Genomic DNA, 15085 nt, shown 5'->3' on the forward strand with positions numbered 1-15085 from the left:
ATCAGCTGAGGGCTCATTTCCTCAGTTCAGATAGAGATCACAAGTGAGCAGAGCGGCCCTCCCTGAGTGTCACCAGCTCTGCATCTCGAGCACCAGTGGCTCAGCTATTGGTGTGATAGACCCAGCCTGATTCCCGCTTAAAAGTGGGAGACATCTCACCACAAAGACATGAAAAAATAATTTCGGCTTTACTATAAATTACGGCAAATTCTGAACTTGTTTGGAATGCCTGCCCATGCCTTGAGCTCACCCATGCCTGGCTTTCCCTGACCAGATAGCAGCCCTCTCTGAAACTTTGGTGAGGCCTCATAAATCATCCCTGGCCAGATAACGACCCTCTCTGAGGCTCTAATGACCTTCATAAATTCTGATGTCAGGGCCAGCAAAAGTATAAACTAGCCTTTGTATTATGCTCCTCCAAGTTTTGTTATCTGTAACCCCCCTTTGTGTAACTTTCTGGGCTATAAAGCTGGGCTGCCAGAACACTGCAGTGCTGTCTTGTTCCCACAGCTTTTGTTAGGAGAGGCAGCCCAGCTGGTCAAAATAATAAGCTTGCTTTAATTTGATTTTAATTGGAGTCAGTGGTCTTTTCTTTGCATCCTGGTCTAACAGGTGTTAGTAGTCCTCCTTGCTGCTCTCCTAGCAGCTAACTGGAGTTCTTTCAGGAGCAAGGCCTTGCAGGTCCCAGAAGCTCTCCATTCTGTGGCTACCCTCACACTCACTGGCCACTGCTATTGGCCACTTGCAGTGCTGTGCCCCGCATGTTGCCAGCTCCTAGTGCAACCAGCTCAGACGACCCTGCCTGAGACAGGATCGGTGAACATGCCAAACACAGCTCTTCAAAAGAGGGCCCACCTGGGCTGCAGGACAAGGGGAAGCAGCTCTGCTGGGGAAAGGTGGACTCGCACTTGGCAGTGTCCTGTGGCTGACCACAGACTTTCTGCAGAGTCATGGGGAGGGAGGAGCTCCTGTGGACTGACTGGGAACAGCTGAGGGGCTGCAGAAGAGTGGAGTCATCCGAGAGGCCACTGAGTCACCTGGATGGACACCAGACCAAAGCCACCACAGCCGAAACAGAGATCTCCAAGGGACCTTGGGGCATCTGATGTATTCACAGACGGCCACAAGGCATGTGGGGGCAGTCATGGCTGTTAAAGACAGAAACGTAGAATAAAAAGCCCCTCCTGGGGAGCAGAGGGCTCTTCTCTCCTGTCTCAGATTGGCACCCAGGCTAGATATGGTATTTCATATTCATCAGTTTCAGGTATATCTGTAGCTGTCCCAGAATAAACTGCCCAGAATTTAGCAGCTTAAAACAATAAATATTTATATATAACTATTATCTCATAGTTCCTGAGGCTGGCATCTGGGGGACACTTATCTGGTCCCCTCTAGGTCTCCTGTGGGGCACATGGAACAGCTGGGGCTGCATATCTGGCGGCTGCAGCATCCCCACCCAGGCTCACAGATAAGAGTATCAGCGAGTCTCAGTTCTTTGCAGGCCAGTGGGCAGCCTCAGCTCCTCATCTTGTGAGCCTCTGCAGGGCTGCCTGCATGTGCTCAGCAGCTAGGGACCAGGCAGACGCACCTCCCCATACACACACATGGGGATTGAAAAAAGGTAGAAGCACAGTTTCTTTTCAACACTGTCTTGAATGTGAAGTAGCCTCATTTCTGCTGTCACTGTCACAGCATGAGGAAGGCTTATGCAAGGTAAGAGGAGGCGGGGCACTCTGGTTCTCCCAAGCCCCAGCATGCTAGCCCCAACATGCTAGCCTCTCATGCCCACTAGTGGGTCCTTGTTTCATCAGCACAGTCCTTTCAGCATGGTGTGAAGTAGCTGTGCACCTCAGGCTGTGCAGTCCTCTTCAGCAAGACATCAGGTGTACCTTTAGGCTTTGAGTGACTCCCTGGCTCCCAGCTCCTGCCCTCAGGTGGATGGCCCTGTGCTGCCTACCACCCGCTGCCTGAGCTCCAGGAGTGCTCCATACTTTCCCAGGTTCTTATAGCTTTCCCTGGGCCCCTATGGTGCTTGTGGTTCTGTGTCTCATGGTAACTGTGGCGTTTTCATATGTGCATAGAACACATGCATGTAATATACACACCATTGGTTGCTGTATGCATTTAGAGGCCTGTTATTTTAAAGCTTAATTTTTGACTCATCATAAAACAACAACACAAACCATCCCAAACACCCAGCTGTCTTTACAAACATACGCATCAAGCGTGAGGCCATGTTGATGTGCGTGAGGCTCTTCAGGCCTCATGGGCCTGGTACAATGGTATCTGCTCACCTCCCTGTGTCTCCACCTGCCTGTCTCCTCATCCCATCTACCCTCTCTCTTACCTGTCTCCTCTATCAATCATCCATCTGTCCATCTGTCAATCCATCATCCATGCACCACTTGTCTACCCATCTACTTACCTCCTTATTTATCTGTCAGTTGCCTACCTGTCTATCTCAGGAGTTGATGTGTGCTTGAGAAAAAAGCAAAGCAGCACATGGGTCATGGAGGTGGGGTGTAGGGAGCAGGCATTATTCCATTTAGGGTTGAGTCAGAAACATCTCTCGCATGGAAGCAAAGACCAAGAGAGGACAAGGGCTGAGCATCTACACAAGGGCAGCAGCAAACGGGGTGGGGCTGTGCCTGGTGTGTCAGAGGAAAGTCTGGGTCTCCTGGGGACAAGAGAGCCTCCTGGGGAGCATTCTAGGAGGCAGGCTGGAGAGGGGTGGGGAGCGCCACCCTGTGGATTCATGCACAGCCTGCCCTGTTCTTGGTTAAGACCTCCCTCAGGCTGCTGTGAATGGGCTTGAGGAGCAGGGGCAGGGCAGGGAGGCCATCTGGATGGAGGCTTCTCAGCCCCAGTGCTGTGGACACTGGGGCTGGGTAGCTGTCCCAGAGACGACTGTCCCGTGTCTTGGAGGATGTTTACAGCATCCCTAAAAACACTGGAGGCCAGTGGCACCCTTTTAGCTACACCAACCAAAAGTGTCTCCAGACTTTCTCAAAAACACAAGAGGGAATAGCAGTCACCCCTCAACCCCTGCTGAGACCCTCTGGTCTGAATGAGAGGCAGTGCTGGCAGGGACCAGCATGGCAGGTGTGCAGGTAGTGAGGTGCAGCACGAGGCTGAGTGTGTTCTGGGGGGGCTTGTGGGTGGTTAAGTGTGAAGAATGACCGTGTGGAGGCTTTGGGCCTGGGCACTGCAGCAGTGCAGTGTTGACCAAGATGGAAGGATGGGCAAGGGGAAGTTCACTGGAAACCAGGACAGGATTTGGGACAGGTTGAGTTTGAAATCTGCACTCAATCTGCATGGAGGCAACTGTCAGGGAGTTGGATACATAAGTCTGGGGTCAGGGAATGTCCAGGGTGTGGGCATAAACCCCCATCATTAGGGCTGAGAAAACGGCCAAAGCCCTGGGACCAGACACACCTCGGAAGCAGTGAGCATGGGAGAGCAGGAGTGTGCTGGCCACATCTAAGCAGCCTCCTAATACCTGCCCCCAGCTGTGGCCTTTCAGTGGGGACCACACTCAGGACTTACTTCTGACCAGTAGACCATCAAGGTAAGGGGCCGTCACTCCTGTGCTTATGTGATGCACATGGTGGATGAGAGGCTCGCCTGCGCTCTGAGGAAGCACAGGGCCAAGCTGTCCACTACCATGGAGAAGACAGCATGGCAGGGGCTACCAGTGCCTTTAGAGGCTGAGGGATGCCCCAGTCAACAGCCACCCAGGGCTGGGCCCAGTCCTGCAAGAGCAAGGAGGTTATTCTGCCAATGACCTGAGCAGGTAGAGTTGATTTGATAGTGGAAAGGTCTACCATGCGGCCAGCGCAATGGTTTCATTAATGAGGTTCTTGGCATAAAAGTTAGCTAGCAGAGATCGAAATAAACACACAGACTCAGTTACCTTTTTCTATGACCAGGTCCGAGACAGCTCCCCTCTCTGGTTCCCTCCTCTAACCGCCCTGCAGGGCAGCAAGGATTACTCAGGGCTAGCAGGAGAGACAGAGAGTGAGCACGCCAGGGAGTAGCCTTTTATTGGGGAGCAAGAAATTCAGGGGAGAATTCCATCCAATGAAGGTTGAAGGGGGGGCCGCACTCCAAGGTCAGGGTCAGTGGTCAGTTACACCCCCACACGGACAGGTTCTCTCAACAGGAGAGGGCCAGGAAAGCTCCGACACAGCCAGAGCGCCTCAGACCCTGACCGGGAGTCACCCAGTCACGTGTGAGAATGGCTCCCGACAGAAAGGTTAGGGAATTCCTGTCTAATTTGCTTTTTTTTTTTTTTTCCCCAACAGTGTCCCACCAGAGAGTGAGCAAAGAGGAGGGGTGTTTTAAGGATGGGATGTGGTGGGTGGGAGGCAGGCTGGGACATGTGAAATGGGCATCTCCATTTGAGGGAGAGACATGGGAGTCTGTGGTGGTGCAGAGTACCATCTGGTCAACTGTTTGTGGTCAACTGTTTTAAAGTGCAACAGGTGTCTCAGGTGGGTGACTCAGCCCCAGCTTTCTGGCATAAGCAGCTGGCATTTGGTGGAGCTACTTGTCCAGAAGCAGAACGTAGGAAGGTAAGCAGATTCTTCAGCAAAGATGATGAGTTGACTTTTCTTTGTCTTTTTTTAAAATTTAAAATATATATTTATTTTTTAGGTGTAGATGGACATAGCACAATGCCTTTATTTTTATGTGGTGCTGAGGATTGAACCCAGGTCCTGCCACAATCCCAGCCCCATGAGTTGACTTTTCAATGTGTGGAATTGGAGGTGTCAGCAGGACATCCAAGGGAAATGGCAGGTGACCTGGGTCTGGGGGCAGGGGAAGCATGCAGTGGGCATACAAGGAGCTCTGTTGGCAGCAGGTGGAGCCAACTCCATTGGTAAGGGTGTCACATGCTGCTATCTGTGCAGTCTTGCCTCTGCACAGGTTCAGAGTTCCTCAGGATCAGAGTGTTGCCGCTGCTTACAGGTGACGAGATCTTGCTTCCCCAAATGCTGAAATATAACACCATAGAAGCACGCTGAGGCAAGTGTAGAGTGGAAAGTGGAAGGCTTTATTAAAGTATAGCAGAAAAGACTTCTCCCCAGAGGAAGAAAGGGACCCAAAAGGCAGAATCCGTGAAAAGGGGCAGGTCTTCCCTTTTTTACACAAAGGTTTTCTTTTAGTCCTCCCACATTCCTGTCCTTTGTTTCCCTCTATCCTGCAGTGATAAAATGTAGGTGGGAAGGCCAAAAGGTGGGAGATTGGTGGATTGATGGGGCAGAGAAGCATAATCTGGGCAGGAAGGGCCTGGGGTGGTTTGAATTGCACCTCCCAGTTTGCTGAGAGCTACTTCATTAGCAGTTCTTTAGGATGGGTTGGGGACTTGGGGACATTAACATTTCAGTTTCCCCTGATGTTGTTCTGGTTATCCAGCTCAGATCTGACTCCATCTTCTTTACTCCATTCTTTATTATACTGGATATTAGACCCGATTTACCTGACTACACTAACTCCTATCTTTAAATCTGGCTTCAAGAGGACAGGCCTTGTGCCTCATTCACTTTAGCTCCCAATATAGTGCTGGCCATACAGAAATCCACTCCAATTTGATCTCTCTGCATGTTCACTTACTAGAATCTCATTATAGTTTATTATTTGAAATGCTGCTAAAAGGTAATTTGTTTAAACGAGGACTTTCATTCAAATGTAAGAAATGCTTGTAAAAATTTTACTTAACACATTGACAAGGGAACCAGTAATATATTACAGAGGGAGACTTCAAGAGCTAATGTTAGGTCGGTGGCAGTGACTTGGTGGCGACTTAGTGGCAGCCCGCGCCTGAAAAGAACACCAATCAAATGCCGGCGGAAACACCTGTCAATCAGCCAGACCTCCTGACTAACGCCTGTCAATCAGCAGGACCCCCTGGCCAATCCTGGAATTCAGCCAACTCCCCTGACCAACTTCAAGGGGGCAAGGGACTCTAAGAACACCTTTTCCTGTCCCAAGCCCTTCCCTTCCTGCTGTAAGCCCCATAAAAGTCCAGTCGCCTGCCTTGTCTGATCTGACAGCTGACTCTTGTACAATCAGGAAACAAGTGAGAGTTGGAATGAGAACAGAGGATGGTGAATAGAAAATGCCCATGCGAGTTTCCAGAGCATGAGATTTCTCTGCATTTTTTTTAGTGTTTAGTAGAAAACCTGCCCCAAATGCAGGGCCTATAGATAGGTGAGTGTGGGAAGAAAGAAATGAGACCTGTCACAATGAAAAGAGGGAACTAAGAATTTTCTAAAGATGCAAAGTCAAAGGGGGTTAATATTTACTTAGAAATGAAGTAGCAGGTGCCTGCTTTATAAAGAAAGGAGAATATGAAGGGGAAAATGGTGGAATATAGAAGAGATTTAAAGTAATAAAAAATGTATCAAGGTTCTTCTGACAAAGGTATAGATCACAGGGGAAGAAAGCCAGGGTGCAGGTGGCTTATTTTGTCTCACTGATCAGGTACTTTACATGCATGTTCTGGTTCACTCCTCCTACAGACACTGTGCAATAGGCGTTGTTGCTAGAGATGGTGCTCAAACACCCAACGGTAGACAAATTCCTAACAGCGTATGCACTGGGTACCTGGAAGCCTGCAGGACCATCCAGTGCTGGGTCAAAGGCTGCATGTGGTTAGGGCAGCAGTGGACACTCAGCAGGCTGCAGACAGGCTGTTCGACAATCTTTGATGAGCTGTAGTTTACCAATCTTCACAGCAGAAATGATTGTGCCAGCTGAATAGAGGTGCTGAGTGGATGTGGAGCCATGTCCTCTGGGCAGGGTTTGGCTTCCTCTCTGTTTCCTTTATCTTCATTAGGGTATTCCACCAGCAGCAAGATCTTTCCTTCTGCCCCATCTATGGTGCGCTGTCATGGTCATGGCCTGTGATTGCTCCCTACTGAGTCTTGAGAGGAGAGTGGGCAGCAGAGAGCCCCCATTGCCCTGTGTACCTCGTCCCCTCAGGTCTCTCAGGATTAGCACACAAGGCTGTATACATTTAAGGTCATTTGTTTGCTAAAGGCTTGGGGACTCTATCAGAAGGGAATGACGAATTCGGAAGGAGTGCAAGTTCTAGCTCACTGAGATTCCCACAGAGCCATGCTGGGTATTCCCTGCATGCTCTACCCTCCCTTGGCACTGGTACAGGCTGCCTGTGTTTAAAAGTCACCTCCTACCAATAATGTGACTGTGTTAATGGGTAAGCCTCCCAGGGTCAGTCAAGATTGGTCATTAGAACTGCTGATTTTATTAGTGATATAGAGAGGCCCAATGCTCCCCAAGAGGCACTTTAAATTATTTTCTACTATGGCTGCCCCAAAACACCTCACAACCACAACCACATCAAACACCCCATGGTCACTGACTAGCTTTGGCTCTGGCAACTTCTGTCCAAATCTATCCCCTGTAACTATACCCATAGCTTCTCTGGGTGACTCTGTCCCTCTGCAGCCCCTTAGCTGTCCCCAATCTGACTGAGAGGAACCTATGACTAAGCAGGTCTGCTGCAGTTGCAGGACACTGTGCATGTGTGAGCCGGTCTTTTTGTCTGTATAAGCAGCCTCCTCTTTCCACTATGCTGCTTCCCCTTGTGCTGAACTGTAAACCCCAATTAAGCTTCTTTCTTTTTTTGCCTATTTGAGATTTTTAGCTTGAGTTGAGCAGGCTGTTCTGGTTGCACTAAGAATTGGTAGCAATGAAGTGACAGCCACCTGGGGCTGTAGCATTGAGGGCAGCCAGCAGCTGTAACCGCTGGGAGTGATGGAGCCAGGAGCCACTAGCTCGCGGGAGCTGAAAAAGCTGTCAGGGGAACAGCAAGGAGGGCTGCAAACAACCAGAGCTGAGAGCTGCTGGTGCTCAAAGCAGGGCAGCTAGCACTTGGGGAGCTGCACATAGTACCGTGATTTCTATCCAACAGGAGCAACAGTCCTCTTGTAATGCCAGATTTGTGGGGCCCCAATAGAACTCCAGGAGCCAAATCCGCTGTAATCACACAAGAGTCTTTATTGCAAGCTCGAAGCCTGGACTCACAACCATTCCAGATGCAGTGGTCCCAGGGAGTGAGTCCTGGTCCTTTGTTCAGTGAGATTTTATAGGTTTTGGGGGGATACTCTATGCATCACAACATCACACAGCAAATCATTCCATACCGGGGGAAAGTCAAACAACAACTCTTAACATTGATCAGCACGTTCACTGGCGGGAGCAATTTGGGTAGGGGTGATTGGTTAGTAAAAGAGGGGGATTCCTTTGAACTGATTGGTTTAGGCCACGAGAAGTGTACCTGCATGCTAAACTACATGGTTTCCCAACATGTTAACAACCACTATAAACTACTGGGGGTGGGGGGCGGTCATCTGGCATCCCAGGTATTTTCCCTGTCTCATGCTGATTGGTGGTTGCTAGGGGGTTGCTATGGGTCTTCACCTAGTCTGAGTCAGGGACACCTGGTGCCACAGATGTCTCCTGTTATTTGCAGACAAACTACTCAGCAGGGTGGTTATCTGCCTAGAAAGACTCTGAGTGTTTCCAAGGACAGGGGTCACGCCTCCTTCCTTAGGACAGGCCTTGAGGTAGAAGCTGCTGTTACTTATTTACAAAAATGGAGTCACATCAGTTTCTCACTCTGTGATGATAATGGCATTTTGAGTTAGTAATGTTGTATTTTTCCAACATGAGCTTGGGGAGCAGGAAACAATGTGATATTTGGGGTCTACTCTAACATACATTCCAGACCTGCATATGGCTGAAGATTTTCTCACTAGTAAACCCAACGTTAAACGTGTGTTTCCCCGTGCCCACAACCTCAAGGGCTCCGGAGCCTTCGGGGCACCGCTGCCGCTGTGGAGCTCCTCTGGGAGTCCACTATGGGCGGCGCCCCTTCGTGGTGATGAGGTGCGAAAACCCGCCTTCCCGGTGGCGGATAGGGGCTCGCGGGCGCGGCCACACTGCCACCTGCGAGTAGGACGGATGCACTCGGGCCCGTGCCGGGTGGACACCGCGCCGCAGGGCCGGGTCCAGCCTGTTAAGCTGCAACCCAGCTGCCGCTGGGCGGAGCAGTCGTAGGGGAGGCGCCTTCCTGGGCGAGCGCCAGGCTGCAGTGCCGACCTCCGCCGCTGGGGACAGCACCGCCCGGAAGCGCCCGTTGCCCTGCGCCACTCTTGTAGCCGCCATGTTGGCGGAAGTGAGCCACGCGAAGGGGCGGGCCGCCGTGTCCGCCTGCGCAGTCCGGCCGGACTCGGTGCTGAGGGGTCGGCAGGATGGAGAGGCGCGGGATGAGCCTGCCCACCGGGCCGGACGCACTGTGCTTCGACAAGGACGAGTTCATGAAGGTGCGCGGCCCGGGTGGCTGGGCCGGGCGGGGGCTGTGCGGAGGCCCTGCCGTTGCCCGTCGGCCCGGCTCGGGCTCCCTGGGCGCTGCGCCGAGGCGCACCCGCTTCCCCCCGCCTGGTGCACTTGCTTCCCCCCTGGAGCACCCGAAGCCAGGTTGAGGATAATTGCAGAGTGCCGACTGCAGAGAGAGGAGCTCTGGACAGGCCACCGGGGGTGAACTCCGTCGGGCTCCGCCGTGGAGCCGGCCGCGCTTGGCGGGAGCTGGAACGGGCCTGCCTGTTGGCTGTACCGTTCCGGTGTCTCAAACCGTTCAAAATAGGTGGCGTTCGATTTCTTAAAATTGGGATTTTAGCCACCTCTCAGGAGCTAGTTTCAGAGTTAGAAAGTCACAAGTTTGGGCTTACTTAGTAGACATCTTAAATGCCTCTTGTTCCACTTTCTTTGCTAAATCTTTCAAGGGGTAGTGTTTTTTTTCTTGCTTAGTTGGCCTCTTTTTGATACTTGTATTCAGTCTGCATCTCCGAAGCTCTGGTGTTCTAAAAGCCTGTGTATCCCCTGGAGCGCAGGTATCCACATGTGGGGCTTAGCTAGTCCCACCGATGCTGTACCTGTGCCCCTCCTGTGCCCCTCCGGCGGATTCACACCAGGCCTCTACTGAAAAGCATGATTTGAATGGAATTTCTGAAATACTTCAGAGACTGCCAACTGATCCAGAAACCCAGTGTTCCACCCCCTCCTGAGAGCTGCCCTGAAAGAGTGGGAAGAACTAGCCACATCATGGGGAGAGGTATCCTGAAGGAAGAAAGGACTGCCAAGATAAGGGGCCTTCTGACCTCAGGAATCTTGTCCACCTCTAGACTTGCGTTCCTTCAGGACCAGAGCCAGCATCTTTTCTGACTCCCTAGTCCCACTGTCTTTCTCACTCAGAGCTGACAGATGCCTTTGATAAGTACAGCTTCAGAAAGTAGAAAGCACAAAATACAAGTCATCAAACAGATCTTGGAATTAGCAACAGGAATGCAAAAAGTTTCATATTTTTTCATGGCTCTTACACTTCTCAATATGCCATGAAGTTTGTAGCTCTGATATATGTAACCACTTGCATGTAGAAGAAAATACAGAGAACGGCTGTTCTGTGTGGAATGTTGATATCTGTTCTGTGTGGAATGTTGATATCCTAGGTGGAACTGGAAATTGAAAGTTATTTGCAATTCCTGTTTCCTTCAGGAAGACATGCATACAATTTTGTGGCAGAAAAGATGTGTGGAGTGCTTGCTGGGTGGTTTGTACATTTGTGCCTCATTTATATTTTTGTAGCAGATATAGGTATTATGCATGAGGTTAAAATGTCAGGTATGCATTAGGAGAGTTGGGGTTATTTGAAGTCCAGTCATTTGACTGGACATTAGTTTTCCTAAGATGGTGACAGCCTGCTTGGGCAATGGTAGCAATTGTTTATTCAGTTAGTGGGCATTGATTGATTACCTCCTTTGTGCAAATCTAGACATGAAGGAGGAGGTAAGGTCTGGCACCCAAAAATGTGCATCCAAAAACTTGCACTTAGAGTAGCTTGAGTGTGGGAGGATGTCGGAAAGGAGACTGGACCAGTAGGTGGGGTGGGGTTGCAAGTTGGAATGGGCCTTGTGTGATATTTGAGGAATTTGTGCTCCATGCAAAGTTCATTGTGGAGCTACAGTCAACTTTTTTTTTTTTTTTTTAAGGAGAGAGAGAATTTTTTAATATTTATTTTTCAGTTTTTGGCAGACACATCTTTTTTAAAAATTTTATTTTTTATGATGCTGAGGATCGAACCCAGCGCCCCGCGCATGCCAGGCAAGCACGTTACCGCTTGAGCCACATCCCCAGCCCTTACAGTCAACTTTAAAGCAGGAAATTATATAGTCACATTCGTGGCATTGGGACTGACTAATAACAGGAGGTTACTTAACCCTTAGGGTTGGCAGCCAGTTGACAGGAAGTAGGACATAAGGCTCAGTGGTAGGAGAGAAAGTGGTGTGCTAACAAGGACAAGTTAGACCCATGAACATGGGCATACTTTTGAAATCACATCCTTCCTCTGTCTCCTTGTGTGACTTCCCAGGCCATCAGATGGGTATATCCTCAGCTGCTGCTAACAGTCTCAATCCTGCCTTCCCCAACTGGTCTGGGGCTTGGCCTTCTGAACTCTGCACTGTTGCTGGCTGGCGTGTCCTATCCTTCACAGAACCTTCTTACCCCTCTCCCCATGCTTTCCCACTGGCTTTCACAAATGTGCTTGTGATTTAGTTTCTTCCCCTCAGTCCCCCACCTTTAGCTCTTCCCTGGAACCCTGGGCTTCAGAGTTGTCTTCAGGTTGTCACCTTTCACTCACGCTCACTTCCTGCTAACTTACGGCCCCAGTATTCCTCTGCATAGTTCTCACAGTCAGCGGATGTTGATTCAGTACACCTTTCCCATCTCCTTCCTTCACCTTTCAGAGATGCTCTCTGGCTTTATTTTAAATAGTCATTGTCCCTCTCATATCTACTGAATGGCTGGCTATAGGCTCAGTCATGTGTTCTTTCCTTTTCACGTGCCCTGGTGATGTGCTCCATGCAGATTCACTGACCACCTATAGGCAGGTGACACAGGTTCCTGTCTCTGGCATGTTTGTCTCCTGATCTCCAATTCTGTGTACTCAGCTCCCTGACGTCCTGGGGTAGTCCTGCACCTCAAACTCAGCATGTTTAAAGCTGGATGTGTGGGAAACAGAGGAGAAAACTTCCTTCCCTTGAAGCCTTTTACCTTCTCGTCTTACCAGTCCAGAAAATGCTCCACCACCCAGCCAGAAGATGAGTGCTTCTTTTTTTTTTTTTTTTTAGTTTTAGGTAGACACAATATCTTTTATTTTTTATTTTTATTTTGATGTGGTGATGAGAATTGAACCCAGTGCCTCATGCATGCTAGGCAAGTGCGCTAACACTTGAGCCACAACCCCAGCCCCAGATGAGTGATTCTTTTCCCCTTTCCATTGTCCAGTCTGTTGCCAGGCTTTATGATTTCACTTCTAAATGCCTCTTTTTTTTTTTTTTTTTTTTTAAGAGAGAGAATCTTTTTTTGTAGAAGGATACAACACAATGCCTTTATTTTTTATGTGGTGCTGAGAATTGAACCCAGGTCATGCCCGTGCTAGGTGAGCGCTCTACCGCTGAGCCACAATCCCAGCCCCCTAAATGTCTCTTGAACTAATCTTCTCTCAATCTCCTCCATGACCTTCTGAGTTACTTTTATTTTGGGCCATTAAACTCATGGCTGCTTCTGAGTTTCCTTCATCCCTTGTATCCTTGTCTAGTCCTTTTTCTATATTGCAGCAGGATGCTCTTTTCAAAATGCTTATCTGATCTTGCAAGTATACTGGCTGGTCTGTGTGCCTGGCTGTGAGAAAATATTTCCCAAAACATCTGTTAGTGGGCATTGATTGATTACCTCCTTTGTGCAAATCTAGATATGAAGGAGGAGGTAAGGTCTGGCACCCAAAAATGTGCATCCAAAAATTTGCACTTAGAGTAGCTTGAGTGTGGGAGGTGCACTCATTCCATTGGCAGGTAATCCTTAATGGCATGCAGTTTGTTTCAATGCAGAGTCTAAATCTGCCTGTGTTGAACTTAGGTCCTTCTAGGGCCTCCCCCTCTTGGTGGCGTTATTAGACCTCTGGACTGGCACTTCATACCTGTTTAATGATGAGAAATTGGGGGCGTCCTTGTGACTGTCAATGTCAACAATATGTTAATGAACTAGTGGGAGATGAACCACTCTTTGAGAGTCCTCGGTATTTTGTTTGGATGCATTGTGAATATTGAAGCAAGTGTTCAGGGCCACCTGTTCGTCTTGGTGTAGAGACACTACTGATCGAATAGTGACAGCATGAGGTACAGGCTCCAGTTTCAGCTCAGCTGACTGCCCATGTGATCATGCAGAACACTGGCTTCTCTGGAATATATCTCCTTGTTAGTATAATAGGGTGGCATTTATCTGATTAAAATTTGCAGTTCCTTCCAGCTCTTGACATTCTGTGTTTTTTTCTGAAAAAAAAAAAAAAAAAGGAAAGAAACTAGTACTCTTTTCTTGGTTTACAGATAAGGAAGCTGAGGCCCATAAGTGGTTAGCCTCCCTAAGGTCACACCCCTATTGAGGGCAAACTAGGGCCTCTGTCTGCTTACTCCCAGGCTTTGGCATTGGAGAAGTAGAAGCAAGGCACCTTGTCTCAATAGGAGGAGCTCTGGGAGGTGTGATGCTCAGAGTAACATCAAGAGCTCAGGAGTCAGAGCTGAGGTGCATTGCCTTGCAAGCAGGGCTGAGGCTGAGGCCTTTCACTAAGGAAGGGAGTCTAGTCTAGCACTCCTGGTAAGCTGGCTCCAGGCCTATGGGTTAGATGCAGTGAGTGTGGCCAGAGGGGGAAGGTGGGCTGCCAGGCAGTGGATTCACAGACAGGAGCTGGAGACAGTGACGAAAGGGTTTGTACCACAGCTTCCATCAGCAAGAAGTGGAAGTGTCTGCTGCTGCACACCCTCGCCAGCATCTGGTGCATCCTGGCACCTTGTTTACCTTCCCAACTCCCTAAGAGCACGTGATATCCATCATGTTTTCAGATTTTCTGCCCATTTTTAAAGTACATTATTTCTTATTGCCCCCTTACCGATTGGCAAACAAAAATTGTGTTCAGAAATGTGTCATGATGAGCAAAAGGTGCAACTTATGCAGTACAGGGGAAGAAATAAAGAATATCCACGCGCTTCTGCCCTAGTTAATGCTTTATTCACTCAAATCACTCAATACCATTTCACTCTATAGGTTCTTAATCGGGAAAACGATAATCCTTAATGCTGAGCACTGAAATAGACATAATCAATTCACAGCAAACAGTTCTAGATTAATTCTGAGCACTGCAAACACACTTAATCAAGACAGGCTCATGACAAACATTCCCTCTGCATGCTAAATTCAAGTGTCCGTTCTAAAGTCTCAAGCCCTAGGCTTTAAGTCCAGCAGGTACACACTTAGACCGAGGTGATCAGATCAGGAACCAAGACAGACTTCTCCTAGGGTAGAGCTGACAGCTGACTGAGGAGAGGGTGGTAGGGAGAAGTTGTGGCTCTCCCCAGGGTCAAGATGTGACTGCAGAGTTTGAGAGCAATGAGGAAGATGCAGAAGATCAGCAAAGGATGAGAAGAGTTGGGATGTCAGTCCATATCCTCATCAGGCTCTCAGCATGAGGGCATCAGTGTTGGCTGACTGAATGTCTCTTCATTTACTCTATTATTTATACCAAATTTTGGGGCTTTTGACCCCCTTTTCAATCCTTATTATCTGCCCCCTGGATCTCTTAGTGACATCATTTACCCTGGGGTTAGAACATCTGCTCTGGTGGTCCCCACCTTGATCTTTTCACCTTTCCCTCTTATCCAGTGAGGGCAGCCTGACAGAGGCTTCATTCTGAGTTTATGGGCGGGTGGTGGGGGGGTGGGGTGGGAGTGACTTGTTTGTGCCTGAGGGTCATGCTGGAGGGTTCCATTGGCCATGCCTGATGAGACTGCAGGTGTCATACTGGAGTTTTTAAAGTGGAGTTGCTTAGGTTCAGGCCTAAGGTCATCATCACATCATCCAGCTTCTCTGATGCTTGTGAAGTGATTGCCATAGTCATGCTAGTATGACTACTGAGGGCCATACTACCCTCCTGTGCTGACCCTCCCCG

At 49.2% G+C, this 15085-nt stretch overlaps 1 protein-coding gene across 2 annotated transcripts in view; it reads left to right on the top strand.

Annotated features, from left to right (window-relative positions):
• Window positions 1–9224: 9224 nt before the first annotated feature.
• The window catches only part of Cog2 (component of oligomeric golgi complex 2), a 32393-nt gene continuing 26532 nt past the window's right edge, over window positions 9225–15085 (top strand). For both annotated transcript variants that reach the window (XM_077105091.1, XM_077105092.1), the window contains exon 1: window positions 9225–9353. In XM_077105091.1, the coding sequence (XP_076961206.1) occupies window positions 9282–9353 (72 nt within the window). In that variant the 5' untranslated portion in view covers window positions 9225–9281. The remainder of the gene's footprint in view (window positions 9354–15085) is intronic.

The sequence above is a fragment of the Callospermophilus lateralis genome, chromosome 13, assembly GCF_048772815.1.
Source record: "Callospermophilus lateralis isolate mCalLat2 chromosome 13, mCalLat2.hap1, whole genome shotgun sequence".
Lineage (NCBI taxonomy): Eukaryota > Metazoa > Chordata > Mammalia > Rodentia > Sciuridae > Callospermophilus > Callospermophilus lateralis.